The 15,336-nt window shown below is 29.8% G+C and overlaps 1 protein-coding gene across 1 annotated transcript; it reads right to left on the reverse strand.

Moving 5' to 3' along the window:
• Positions 1 to 3,255: 3,255 nt before the first annotated feature.
• On the reverse strand, positions 3,256 to 4,109 carry LOC148784874 (uncharacterized). Its single transcript, XM_088876583.1, has one exon. The coding sequence runs from the start codon at positions 3,972 to 3,974 to the stop codon at positions 3,453 to 3,455; it is 522 nt and encodes a 173-aa protein (XP_088732709.1). The 5' UTR covers positions 3,975 to 4,109; the 3' UTR covers positions 3,256 to 3,452.
• Positions 4,110 to 15,336: the final 11,227 nt, after the last annotated feature.

Below are 15,336 nucleotides of genomic sequence, written 5' to 3' on the forward strand. Positions count from 1 at the left end.
TTTTTGGCTGCTACATTACCAGCAGCTCAGATACTTATATGAGTGGGCAGCCCAAATACAGGTGGAGGTGGTTTTGGTGTGTTGAAATTGGGCCATCATTTTATTATTTACTTCACAGTCAAACTGGGCCAAGCTTTCTTTGGTAGACAACTTATCTGAGAGAAGAATCTATTACAACCTTTTATGTCTATCAAATTTCAATTTTCAATCAGGAATTTATTTTAAAAATAAATTATTGTTTTTAGAAAATCATTAAATAGTGCAATAGTTCGACGTGAGATGTTTGAGCTTGTGTTATTGGCACTCCAACATTTAATTTAATATGTGATTGAGTAAAACATAATAAAATAAAATATAAAAAATAAGAAGGTACTTTTCGTATGCTTGGTATAAGTAAAAATGTACTAATTTCGACGCAGCGTCCTAGCTCGAGGGTTGAAACGGACGGTTGCCCTAGGTACAATAAAACCTCTATAAATTAATACTCTATAAATTAATAAATTCTCTAAAATAATAAAATTCTCCGGTCCCGACTTGGGCTTTTGTAAAAAATCATCAAATTCGATAAGATAATAAAATAATAATTTTTCAAAAAATTCCTTTATAAATATTAGGTCCCATTAAAACTCTAAATTAATAATTCATAAATATTACAATCATAAATATTATGATAATTTACTAAAATATGAAATCTGTAATGCTTTACGCATTTGATCATTCATAGATGATTTTGCGATGCCTTTTAGATGTGAAGACATGGTTGGGTGTTATGAATTATTTTATTATCATATTGAGATTTATGTAGTATATGTTTCATTCATTATGCATGAATATATTTAATTGGTTATAATAGTTATTTAAGTGCAACAAATTAATGTAAACATGTATATTTAAGTAATTCCAATGAATTGATACATGTGTCTATAAATATAATAGTTAATTGTTTCATGAATATAATCAATGAAACATATATGAATTTATTTATTTTCAATACATATGTACTAAATTTGCTGAATTTAAAAAGTCTCTCTTTTAATTAATAAAATATTAATTTATCGATAAATTAATATCTCTCTAAATTAATAAAATTTCATGGTCCCAAGGTTATTAATTTATAGAGGTTTTACTGTATAAGGACGCTCTTCAAGTAATCCTCTTTTGTTGTCATGTGTCCTAGTTTTTGGTGTTTGAAATCTATTGTACCAACAATTTTTTTGGTGATACGGCACAAATAATCCCACGTGGACTGCCACTTGGCTTCTACAAGGATGACTTCTTGTTTGGACCTCTACTCAGGCTTGAACATTTTGTTCTTTTGGGATTTTTGAGTTCTTAGTGCTTTATTGTGAATTGATAATTTTGTTTTTCATATGGGTTTTTTGAGCCTTTTTTATGGACATCATCATCAATATTTAACAAAATATATTTCACAATAAGAAATAAAAATTTGAAATCATTCAAATATAAAATTATCCAAATAAATGTAAAAAAATTGTTACTGTGTATTTAAAATCAATAATTTTTAAATACATAAATCCAAATCTATTAAGAAAATCCTCTCAAAAAAGAGTGAAATACTAATATTATACCATCAACTCATTCCAATTCATACAAACTCTTTTTTAAAAAAAAAGAAAAAACCCAAAGGAAACGTCGCTATATTTGGAAGAGCAGCAGAGGGGAGGAAAGTAAGACGAAAAAGGGGTTCACCTTTTATGATGAAAAGAGAGGCGCATATTCATAGGGATAAATTAAAGAAAATCAGAAAAATCTTGGGAGGAGGAATATATATATGGCATCTTCATTAATCCAATCAACATTCACCACCCTGTATTAATATTGTTCAACACCCACACAATCATATTATGTGATGGTACAAATTTCAGAAAAATTGACCAATTCTGTACACTACAAATATATCATACTTACTCTGTGTTTGATTTGATTCCGCCAAATTTGATCTGGGCAAGAATCTTCCGCTTATATATGCTTTATTTTCTCGTGTCAAATTAAAAGTTTCGACTCGAAGGCACAAAAACTATATGAATGCTCTATTATATTTTGGTATCACACTAGTTAGCAACAGACACGTAATTTTTTTTAAATTAAAAAATATAATTAAATTAGACTGTAATTTCAAAATAAGGCCGTATACATCAGTATGTGACTCTAAGGTAGTGATAAAAAGATCCTTAAATGTGCATAACTATATTTGATGACGTTTATTTAAGTTTATCTTATTTCCAAAAAAAAAAAAAAAAGGTTTTACTTTCGCCATTTGGCATTATTGTGTTGGCATGGGTAGGTTAATGAAGCTGATGTATGTCTATTACAAGACTAGTTTAATTAACCACTTTCTTGCAAATATTACCTACCCACATGACATGTACGTATAAAATACGTACATTTGCATGCACAAAAGGAGTTGTGTTGACTTGTGTGGTCAAGCAGCCAAAACGTGGTTCAAATTTTTTGTTCTTATTTAGTCTTTTCCGGTATACTTCATTTATCGGTGGATGTCATCATAACCCGCCTCGTTTATAAATTCTATGATCATTTTACTAGGTAATTAAGTGGACAAAATTTCATGGTAAGCCCCAAATTAGAAAAAATAATACGTATTTTAAATCATACATAAATCGATTATTATATCATTTGGATTGAATTTTCTATTTCAAATTTTATTATATGCATCTCCCATTTCGATAAATTCTAATATGGATTGAATTCTATTAAATTTAATTTTGATAAAAAATTTTCTCTTATTTAATATACACATGACATCTATGCAAAATATTTTTTTAAATAAAATATAACATAAATTTTATAAATATAGCGTGTATATATTAAACGGAATAGAAAATATAATAAATTTTGGAATGGATAATCCAATATGCCATATAGTCACCCTTAATTAATCAAATAGGAAAAACACAATTATGCTAATTATCCTTCGGTTGATGGCATACATGGGATGGGAGCAACTCCCACTGCAGGTCCCAAGAATTGGAGAAGGAAGCAATAGTGATCATGTCGAGTGAATATTTAACTATTTAAGCACCAAAATCAAATAATAAAGTATGTTCTCCACATTTCGTACAATGAATAATCTCCTTAGCTTCTGGCACTATACACATACATGAAACGAAAAACCTTTACCTAAATCAATTTTGATCGAATTAAATCAATTACGATGTAAATACAATACACTTATCGTATGATTGTTTATTTTTTTAAGGATGTACGCCTATCACACGACAAGTATATTGTACCTGCTATATAATTGATTCAGCTTCGATTAAAGCTGATTTGGATTAGAATTTCGCGACATGAAACACACGAGGCACATTTATTCTGCATATAATTAAATTATAATACTCACTAATATGTATGTATGTACAGAAGGAAAAGGCTAAGAAACATTCTGCAAATGAATTAATACTGATAGTCGATCAAAAGGCTTTCTGATAAAGATCGTGAAGCTTCTTCCACGACTCCTCCCTCTGCATCTTCAGCTGTTTGTAGAAGTTCCCAATGAATGTCTCAGCCTTCTGAAACAACTCCTCCCCAACTTCTTCTTCTCCCACCTCCTCATTCTTCTCTTCAACCTTCTGATCAGCTTCTGCTTCGCCAATGAAGAAGATGCTCGGCGTCGAAGGAGACTTCTTCACCTTTTTAGGCTCTTCAACGACACCGTTACCCGTCTCATAAGTATCATCTAACTGGGCAGCAGCTTTTGCCTTACTAATGGTTACTGGTTTTAGTGCATGATTAGGTCGTTTCTTGTTGTTTTCTGGGGGTTTGAGGAAGAAAGAAAGGAGCCCGGCTTCTGCTCCCACTACAATGATCAGAACGTTGGCGATGAAGTAGAGGTATGTAGACCTGAGAGATGAAGATAAGAGAGGTGTTATGGTGAGGAGAAGGAGCACTAGGAAAAGCTTCAAAACCTGGGACTTATCGGTGTAGTATGTCATGGTGGGAGAAAGTTCTGTCGGAGTAATAGGTAGTTGGGCTTTGAGATTGATAAGGAGATGTGCAAGAGAGCAGGGATTTTTGTTGGAGAGGGTTAGGGGTGATGGGCATGCAGTGAGCTGTGGAGGGGCCTATTTGCACATATATATATAGCTAGTCATGAGGTTTTGGTCTTGTAAATGGGACTTGTTGTAGGTTGTCTTTATTGTCCCTATTGTGCTCATATGAATGAACTTGGTTATAGTCGGAAAAATTCAAACTCAAATCAAAGTTGATCGAACCAAACTAATCGTCTTAATTACTTTTATTAAATTGTACATCAATCACACAATAAATATATTATATTTGCCATATAATTTGTTCTGATCTGATCGAACCAGATTCAAATTTGAATTTCCCCTATAACTTATGTGAAAGAAATATACTGCAAAAGAATAAACATGGAAAGACAAATCAAATAATTCTATAGTAATTCAAGATTAATTATCTATTACAATTTTCTATAGTTATGTACTCTACTGGAAAATTTAATATTGGGTCCAAAACATGATAAATTTATAATCAAGTCTAATATATATTCTTTTTCAAGCTAGCTATGAGGACTAATAATGTAGCACAACTTCTTTACAGGCATAAATTCCAAGTTTGGACCAGTCCATTCAAGAACTTGATTCCTAAATTCCCTGTTGTAGGAAATATTGCTGCATCTTTAATTTTTGTTGTTATGCTCTCTAACATATGAAAAGAGAAAAATCCAATCCGGAACCTAAATGAGGCACTGGTAATCGTAGCCAAGTAGTGGCAATGGTGCCAAAATAGGTCCATACCAAAATCCAACCCAACCATACCAACTTGCAGCTTGGAAGTGATTGATATATAGGCTGGATGGCATTACATATCGTATGGTAGGCATATGGTCAATAGTGGGATCACTAAATATCAAGAATACATAACATATTCCTACCAAAAACCCATCAATTTGTACCAATAATATGTATTTATGAGGTCTAACATATGTAAAACACAAGAGAAGAATATCATTTTTTCTCTAAAGAGATCACAATATGAAAGATCATATTATAACACGGTTGAATTGTCCGTAACTATAATAAAATTCTTTTCTTGTAATTACCCCTTCATTATGATATGTTTTATTATGTAAAATTACTATCCAATATATCTACCATTTTAACTACAATTTATCTAGTCCATGTTGATTAGTAACATTATATTTTCAACTGTCGTGCAATTATTTTTCGATCACTTTAAATTTAATTTTATTTAAATTAGAACTTGTTTCTATAATGATGGTAACTATATTAGGAGAGGCGTGACATTGTGGCATGATAAAAGTGATATCCATATCCAAGTTTCGAGCATGGGATTAAGAAAGAAAGATTATGGAGAGATGAGAGTACCATAAAAAACTAGTGAACAATCGAAAGAGGGAAAGAGACATTTGAATTCAATTGGCCAATTGGGGATAAGGTCGGTGTAGGATGCGTGGGTCCCACATTTGTTGCCTGTTGGATCTTCCTGAGTCCAATTTACTGAATAGGGGTGGGCCCAGGCGCAGTAGCTTAAGATTTCCGCCGGAATCTATAATGTTAGGAATAAAATTTCACTTGATCTACGGTGATTGATGTGTTCCATTCTCCAACTTTTCGGCCCTTTCAATGCCCCAGACATTATCCAAATTGTTGCTTAATCCCGTGCGAATCAGCCCTAACTTAGTTAAAATCCTGTCACTGAAAAATTATGAGTTTGAGTTTCATTGTATAGGTATTAATTTATTTTAATAATAATTATTTAATTTGTTATAATAAAAATATTAATTATCAAATTGAATTAATATTTATATTAATTTTTTATAATTAAAATTTATAATATAATTTTAACAAATTCATTCAAGAAAAGAAAAATATAGAACTCAGCAATTTCCTGATAAATATGTAACAGATATTAAGTAAAAATTACGTTTCACATACATAGTATTATAACATGTCAAAATTATCATACGATAGTTTCAATTTTCAAAGTGAAATTTAGGTTAAAATAAAATTAAATTTAATTTGTAAATATTTTAGGTTTATGCAATTCTTTCTGGATCGGAATGCGCCCTTTCCAGTGACAAGGAGTCAATAAAGAAGAGAAAACAATAAGCAACATGTTTGTCAAATTCCCAACTTGTAATAAGATGAAATGAGATAGCTTAGGTTATCCATAATGTTTATTTACAATGGTTTGGATTTTGAGTGAGTGGCTCTGTGGAATCTATGATAATAGCCGGAGCCCGTAGGGGGTCTCAACTCAATTCTTGCTGCTTTTTACTTTTTCTGCAAATATCTCAAGTTTATTACCACCTTTACCTAAAAGCACGCTTTTGCTTTTGCTTTTCCTTTTTTCTTCTATAGGAACGTTTTATTCCTTTTAGTTTTTCGGACTAGTCACTTGCCATCATCCTTGTTGCTACTTGCTCCTCTCCAACTCAAACTTCTTTTAATTTATTTGTCCATTAATTTTCACATTGCATTTGAATTAAAAGATTTAAAATTATGAATTTAAAGGATTTCAAATTCTTTTATTTTAATTTTGAATTATGTTTTGACGAGTATGGATGAATTTCTAATTCTTTTCAAATTGATCTATTTGAAATCCTTTTTTCAAAATCCAAATCTTTCCATCCAAATACACTCTAAAAAAATTGCTCCGTCCATCAAAAGTTAATTTGTTGATTATTCAAGATATAAGATCATACTGAAGTACCTCGTGAGGTCTTCATCTAATGAATAAACGTGAAGGGAAAAAAAGTACGATTATGTGTCTGGATCCCACTAAACGTATAAATGTTTAATTTATTTTATTTTATATGAATTTATTATTTTCCTTATTCTTTGCAGATGATTGTTTGTAGATATTATATTGATACGTAAATTGAAAAACCACAAAAGACTAGTACAAGTTGGGCCAATTCGCTAAGGATGATTCATATACAGCGGAAATTGAGTTCGTATCGTTGGGTTTGAAGCCCAAGTTTTGGGCTTTAATTGCCTATTATGTCAAAATGGATGAGTGTGTGTGTCTGATCCATAAAATCGAGATTGCCAACATATGTTATGGAAAATTCTTGTCTAAATTAAATTTAGTTGAATTAAACTAATCACATATATATTTATTATGTGATTGATCACTTTTATTAAAATTGTACATCAATTACATGAAAAATGTATTACACTTATTATATAATTGGTTTAATTTCGACCGAATTTTTCGGGGGGATCTGGCAGAGGACCAAATATTTGGAAAGCAGATCTGCCCGATCCTCCATTCACAAATTATAACTAGACACCAATATCTTCTGCCAGATCCCCCGAAAAATTATTTATGTCGTATTTACTGTTGTAAGGATTGTAAGTTTGCGGGGGTGGGGGTCCGTAATCACGTGAACATTGTCTGCCATCACGTTTTACTTCTCCTTACTCTTTGCTACTAACTGCATTCCGCAGCTATCTACCATTCTCAAAACTTGGATTTTTTTCACGTCAAGAAATTCATAAAATGAAATATATATATATATATATATAAATATATATCTTCGCATTTGGTCAAAATAATTTGATCAAGTGCTCATAGGGGTTGTACCGTTGAGATTCACTGATTTCAAACACAATAGTTGTAAATTAGATAAAATTCACTGTAAATTCAACCTGACGAACAATGAAAATGCTCGTGCTGCGTAATTAAATTATCAATTTTGCTTTTACTGTATTTTTTAAATAAAAAAATGGGTAAAAGAATATGGATAATATGAATGAAAAAATTTAAAAAATTGTCAAAAAATCATTCATGTAGTCTATAATAAAAAAATAGAAAATTTTAAAAAATAAATAAAATTATAATTCATAATTCACAAGAGTATTTTGATAAGTCCACAAAAAAAAAAATGAATGGAAACCTACAAAAAGACTAACAGATTGGACCAATTGTTAGATGATCGTTAAAATCACGATGTATTGATAATTCTTTAACAATGAAGGAGTGTTTTGTAATTGTATGTCGAATATCAAAAGAGCCTATTGTTATTTACCTTTCAATTTAATATATATATATATATATATATTTAGTATATAAAATTTTTCTTATATAATATAAATCATATAATCCTTGGGGTAATCCAAATTACCCCTGAAATAGCTAAATCAATCGTAAAAATGTGTAATTGAACTCATTGCCCAGAAGAGAGGATAACATGCTTCTTTATTAAAAGGTATGGAAGGCTTTGCCTTTTTTTTTTTCTTTTCAGGCCTTTTTTTTTGGGCTATTTTTCAATACTTAGGGAGCAATTTGAATTTATCTTATAATCTTTGTGCACGAAAATTCAATCCACGAAATATGCAACTTTGGATGGCGTGGGCTGAAGTATATTCACTGAATCTCCTCATTTGTGACTTAAAATATGGAAACGTGGTTATGCTCCATACCCTCAATCTTGGATGACTAAATAATGATTAACCTAATTCAACCACAACTTTTATCCAAACAAAATTTTCAACTATTTTATATTTATCAAACATTATTAGTTAAAATTATTTATTTCAACAAATTAACTTTTAAATAATATGGCCGGTGCAAGCAAAAAATTGCCCGTTTTAATATGTTCAATTTGGAGATCTTTGAATCTAATTTTTTACAAACTATAGAATAGGACCTACAAAAAACATGTTAATACTGTATCGCTCAAATCGATAAACAGTGGTGGAAATACGAATTAAGCTGGGAAAAAAGATATAATGTAAGAATAATGCTTCATTGCTAGTATATTTTGAATAAGAGTATATGTATGCGTGCGAGTGTCAAAAATGCATTACCTTTTATCGGAGGGAGGAGACTTATTTTTATAGCCTTCCTATCCTAATGTTTGATGAAGTGTAGTTCCCTCGGGATTCAGGAAAATGATTGTCGAGATTAAGTTTCCAAAATTTCTAGAGGAAATATCGGGGGTGTTGACTGTTGGGGATCCTCGAACGAATATGCTCTTAGATTCCTAGGGGTTAGTTAGGGTGAGCTCGATGACTTGCCTAGATCCTCAGGCCTCCTTAGCGGCTACTTGACCATCATTCCTCCGTGTTGACCAAATAGCATACTATCACGTATGTAGGGGATGTGTGTTAGCGCCCAAGTTTTTGCCATGTCAACCTCTCCTTCAGGCTTAGGGGGGGGCCTTCAGGACCCCTCTACGGGCCTTCTCATCCTACGGACTTCCGTAAATGGCCTAGGCGTGAGGTACTTTTTCCTTGATCGTGTGTATTTTTAGTACATCAATTATAGCTTAATATATATAATGTTAAATTCAACACAACTAAAATGCCATAAGTTGGATTCTCATGATTGCCCATCTATAAATACATAATTTGATTTATTATAGTGAAAAATATCATATACAAATATGGTAATTATTCAATAATATCCTTAAACTATATGGGAATGATATAATTAATTTTATATCGGTCAAAATTCAGATTCGTGGAGAAGAATTTCATACCAAAATAAATTAATTAATTTTTTCTTTTGGTTACAAGAAATAAATTGATTAACGAGTAATGAGAATGAAATGCAACTAAAAAAAACCTTATGCCGCCCTTGTTGCTTCTGTAATAAATTCATACTTATAGACTTCAATGGAGTCAGCCAAAAACATGTAATAAAAGGTACGATAATGGTGGGGGTATGTGTAATGTGTATCCCCCACAACGTTTGAAGTCGCCGAGACTTGTCCTAGAGAGCTTCTCCACTCCAATAATCATGCATCCTAACTTTTAAATTGGTTGAAACTTTTGTAGTGTTTATGTAAAGTATTATTTCTTGTAAATAAAAATCATAAACTATTATTCATTAAATAAATTTAATTTTAATTTAATAATTATGATGATTATATATTAATTATGATATTAAATTAATATTTATAATTAAAATAGATAATATCTCTAACTCGTATAAAATATTATTAATAAAAGAATAAATAAAAATATAATAATTGACAGCGAGGCCGGATTAAAGGAAGACTTCAAATGAGATAAAGATGAATATAGCCATTTTTTAGAGGTAGGTTCGTCTTCCCCACCTCCACTACAAATTTACATAAATTATTAAATAAAGAGGAAAATAATCTATTTTTCTGGACAAATCTGATTGATCCACGTTCGAAATTATGTTAATGCCCACCTGGGTATTAATTTGTGGGAAGGGTGAAATTTTGAAATATTTATTTAATATAAATATATTAAGTTCTAGTTTCATATATACATAGATGTTTATTATTTTTATAATTTCTAATCAACTCTTATCAAACGGACATATGGAAGACAATGTTTTTATTTTTTTACAATTATATACTGATGTAGGCAAGCGTGCCACATCGATTGCAAACGAGGAGTTGGAGTGGCTTATAAGTCTCAAAGTCTCTTATTCTTGACAAAATTCATCATACATTGCATTGCCACATTACGTGTGGTATTCTGAATTTCATATAAATTTCATAATTTTGTTCTAAAAAAATACATCATCACCAGTATAGAGCACTCAAATTTTTCATTTACAATTAATTTAAAATATTTCTCTACATCAAACTGAGAATGATACGATAAATAAATAGAAAATTCAGTTTAACCAATTCAACACAGTTACCAACCCTAATTCCAATAGGGTCCCATCAGTTATAGGATGTGATAGAAGTGTGTGCCCTCAAGAATCATCATGCAAACTACCAAAACCCTTCTTCTCAAATTCAATTTGATGTAGACCACATATAATCAAGATAATAAATATTTCATTTCCATTATCATTGTGACTTCTTAATTTAAATTAAAATGGTCAATGCAGTCGTGTACTTTTGGTATATCTTCATCTATATCATACGAGGTCCTATATTTGAAAAAAATAAAATACTAGGCTCTATATCGTTTATTAATACTTAAATTAATTCAAATTCAAATTTAATAATATGATCAGAAAGCTAAATATCATAATAATAAATATGCATTTTTAATGATGTTAATTTTAGAATTATTAATAACTAATCCTATATATTTGAAGATGTACGAATACATGTAATATGATTCAAGCCGTTCGATCTCAATCCCCAAAAGGTCGCGAGGTCCCATTGTTGAATTTATTTTTTTTTAAATAATAAGACCGCATGAAAATTTCTGCTCGTAAATAAATTAAGAATTAATTTTTTATTTGTTGTTTTATTGTGTAGTAACTTATCTCATATTATTGATCAGTGTATAATTATTGTATTTGTCTTTCTTATTTTAGGTATTAACATTTAACAGGATTTATTGTTATGTAATTATTTCAATTTAATAATAGTTCATCGCTTCATATAAAAAAAAGATCGTGCTAGAATGAATTCATCCATACATCCATTAAAATTCGAACACATAACTTAAAATTTATCATGAGATATCAATCTCAACTATTACTAAAATAAGACGTCGTTGGTAATAAATTTACGTGTTAGTAAATGTATTTTTCCCTGAATTATTGAACGGTACACAATAACTAAATCCATATATTAGTTTTGAATGAAAAGTGGTATCTACCATTCAGAACTTGGACTTTTCTTGGGTGAAATTTTCATTATTTAGATGATTGCGGTGGAAATAATTTAGGTCCCACGAACTGAAATTTGTGTAATTTGGGTTGGGAGAATTGTCCACGAAATTTCCCATCTTCCATAAGAGGAAAATCGGTGCTTGTCTCTCTTGCATCACTTCCTATTATACTGCATACCTTAAGAGCTTGAGCTTTTCTCTATTTGTTTTGCACATTTATAGAACAAAAATTGGGAACATTGATCTACAGAAAAAAAATCTAATTTAAATTGCATTTTGGTTATATTTTCCAATTAATTGCACGATAATTACATTTTATTTTGTGGTATGATTTAGGAAGAATGATCAATTGTGTAATAAGCACAGCAACACTTACAATTTAATTCCCTCTTATTTGATTTTCAAAGAAAAAAATTAAAAACTTCGATTTCAATCATTATCATACTAATTGATCGTATTCTTGTGAGTATAAGTCGATTATAAAATTAAGTATAGATGATCAGTTCTTCCATCGATTGATTATTTAACGGCAAATAATTTATTCAGTTAAACAAAAAAAAATAATAATGATGAAATGAGTTCTAATTCACGATTTCCTGTCGAACACTACAAAAAATATAACATTTAATTATGGCTAATTACTATAATTAATAAAAATAGCCCTAGCAAATAGTCACCATCACAGCCATGCATCGGTTGTTGGTTGTGCTTTTTACGAGGATTGTTAAAATACTTATTATGATTTTTAATCATGATAAATATTTTTATCATGGCTCTTACATGCGGAAAATATTTTTTTACAATAATTTTATGTAATCAAGATTAATAATAATTATTTACTATAATTTATAACGACAGTCATTAATATTATAATCAATATATATATATATATATATATAAATTTGCCCCCCAGGGGAAAAAACTCTATGGCCCTTAAATTTGAAACATTTGTGAATTAGAATGTGAAACGTGGTTATGGTTCCAGTCCCATATCATATTACTAATTGTTTAATGAAGTTGGATGACTGAATAATGATACACCTAATTAAAATAAATCTCACAAATATATATATATATATTCATACTTATACTTCAGCAAGAATCGGACAAAATTTATTTAAAAGTTGAAACCCTTTCAGCAAAAGAAAACACAGAGGTATCATAATGCTGTCTCCCCCCCCCCCCCCCACCCCTTTGCATTGACGTCATAATTTTGTCTACTTCTCTCCCTAAATAATATACACCCACGTTAGATTTTGGCAAAATGAAAAAATTATACGGAAAATAAAACATAAAACTCCAAGAAAATTCCTCCATATTGGACCAACAAAAATGAAAAAGATCAAAACTACCTATAAAAATCAAGAAAATTATAAAATAATCAGAAAGAAGGCAATTTTAGTCCTGTAATCTAAAAGATGTAGTTATTTTTTTTATTTTGCACGAATTGATTTTAATAATTTAATTATGTAATTTTAAAATTTTAACAATGTAAATTCTTTTTGGATCAATTGATATAAAGCGTTAGTGCTCCTTTTGGGCTATGGGCGTAAAAGCTTTGCATTGTTCATATCAAGATTCTGGTGAGATAGAGATAAAGATTCCACCCCAAAAAATAAAATGGAGTGTAGGATAAGTAGGACTAAAATAGAGATCATTTCGCTTTCCCTTCTCTACCCACAAGTTTGGGTCAAAATAAGTCACCTGCCTGCCCCCCTCCTCCACAACAACACAAAATATGGCTGCAACAAAAAAAAAAAAAAAAGAAAATGATTCGTTTTGAGGTTACGCGGACCCCAAAAGATAATGGAATCTTTGGATGATGACTATTGAAAATTTTAAAAATGAGTATACGTTAGAATTGATGGGAGGTTATTAAATAAAATCATATAATATTTAAATCAGTTTGATTATTAAATTGAAGAGATAGAACAAATATATTCACTATAAGAAATTGTGTTTCTTGATTCCAAATGATCTAAAGTATGTATAAGGGTTTGGTATACGTATTTATATAGATCCACGTATTGAAATTTTTTCCTTCTAGGAATCCAAGTGGCAAGAATCAACAACTATCATGTTGTTCGTCGGGTTTGGATGGTTCAAGTCCAATGCAACTTGATTTATATATTGCAGGTTGATAATAATAATAAGTAAAAATTAAAAGATTCATATATATGTAAACTATTCGTCGTTAAATAAAGTGAGTGGTCGCTTTTGTTTTATTTTATAATTTATATCGCATATAAATATCAAATATATCATATACATCACAGATGTATTTAATACTTTCTACATTTTGGCTTTCATAAATGGATGGAAATAAAAAATGAAATACAGAATTGAAACAAAAGATCCGAATATTTGAGAGAACTAAAAACCTTTGTAGAATGGATAATTTTTTAAGTTAAAAAATAAAAAACAAAAAATCTTAGACCAAATAATGACGTGGATACCACTTTTGGCGCCAAATAATGCATTGAATTCGTTTCTATTGCATTGGTCCGATAATATTTTAATTCAGCAGTTAAAATTAATATTTCATAAATAAATTTGAGATTATAGACTCGACTTTCACGTAACATATGAGAATATATTTTATCTTATGTCGGTTATTATAATTTGTTTACTATATATATTTTTAATTATATTGATGTATTATTACTTAATTTATCAAGGTATTAATAAAATCATGCACGTAATTATCATTTTCTTTTTAAAAAAAATATACAAAAAGTTTGGTGAAGAATAGTCCAATGAGGTTGCTTGCCAAACATTTTTCTTAAATTCAAAACTCAACCTTATGCTTTTATTTATTTGAACCCTTTCATTTTCACGTTGCCCACATTCCAAGGAATCTTCATTTCTTAATAATTACAAATTATAACATCATTTCACACATTCAAATTATTAAAAACTTATATATATATATATATAAAGCAATAAATAAATAATAAAATACTATGAATATAAATTTACATTGTGAATTCATAATCTCCCGATTACAATTCAAAAAATTGCAACAAGGTATTATAACAAAAAGAAATTCTATTTAGAGCAGCAATTATGTTAACATTTTTGAATATTTGATCACAAGAATCGAAATTCATTATTTATAAAATTAATCTAGTCAATGTGGCGTGGGTAAAATCTCCCATGGCTTTACATTTTACTCCAACACATTATATATATTCACAAATTAGGCCAAAAAAATGGTGTATTTTTCGCACGAATTTAGATCAATCATCAACCCGACCCAACAAGGTAATTGAAAAAAAATCAGAGCCGTTGATGTTTCATACGTGGTGTCATCACTTTGAGCTAAATATATACCTAACAATGGCCCAAAACTTATAAATACCTAAAACAAATGCGGGATCATGTGTAAAATATATTCTCCTCTATATTCTCAGTTTGTACATCGATCGGATTTTGTTGTAAATTTAGGGTATATTATCTCTAGTGTGGTTGAGAACATAAAGACCACCAAATCGAGGTTGTGCAGTGGACTTCCAAGAATGATCTCCATCACAAACCCATCACTTGTTCAAACGGTAAATAACTATTCCATGCTTTGCTTGTTGGGTAAATTACAACTACTTCCTTCAGATTTGGTGTATTATGAATATCATCTTATTGCTCTTTACACTGTAAAAAAATGATTATTGAATATAATTTTAGTAGCTATAGACTAAAAATCGTGGTAAATAATTTTTATTGACCACGTTTAAATAAAACCGATGAAAAA

This window comes from Sesamum indicum, linkage group LG12 (genome assembly GCF_026168435.1).
Source record: "Sesamum indicum cultivar Baizhima isolate 11 linkage group LG12, ASM2616843v1, whole genome shotgun sequence".
NCBI classification, from domain to species: Eukaryota; Viridiplantae; Streptophyta; class Magnoliopsida; order Lamiales; family Pedaliaceae; genus Sesamum; species Sesamum indicum.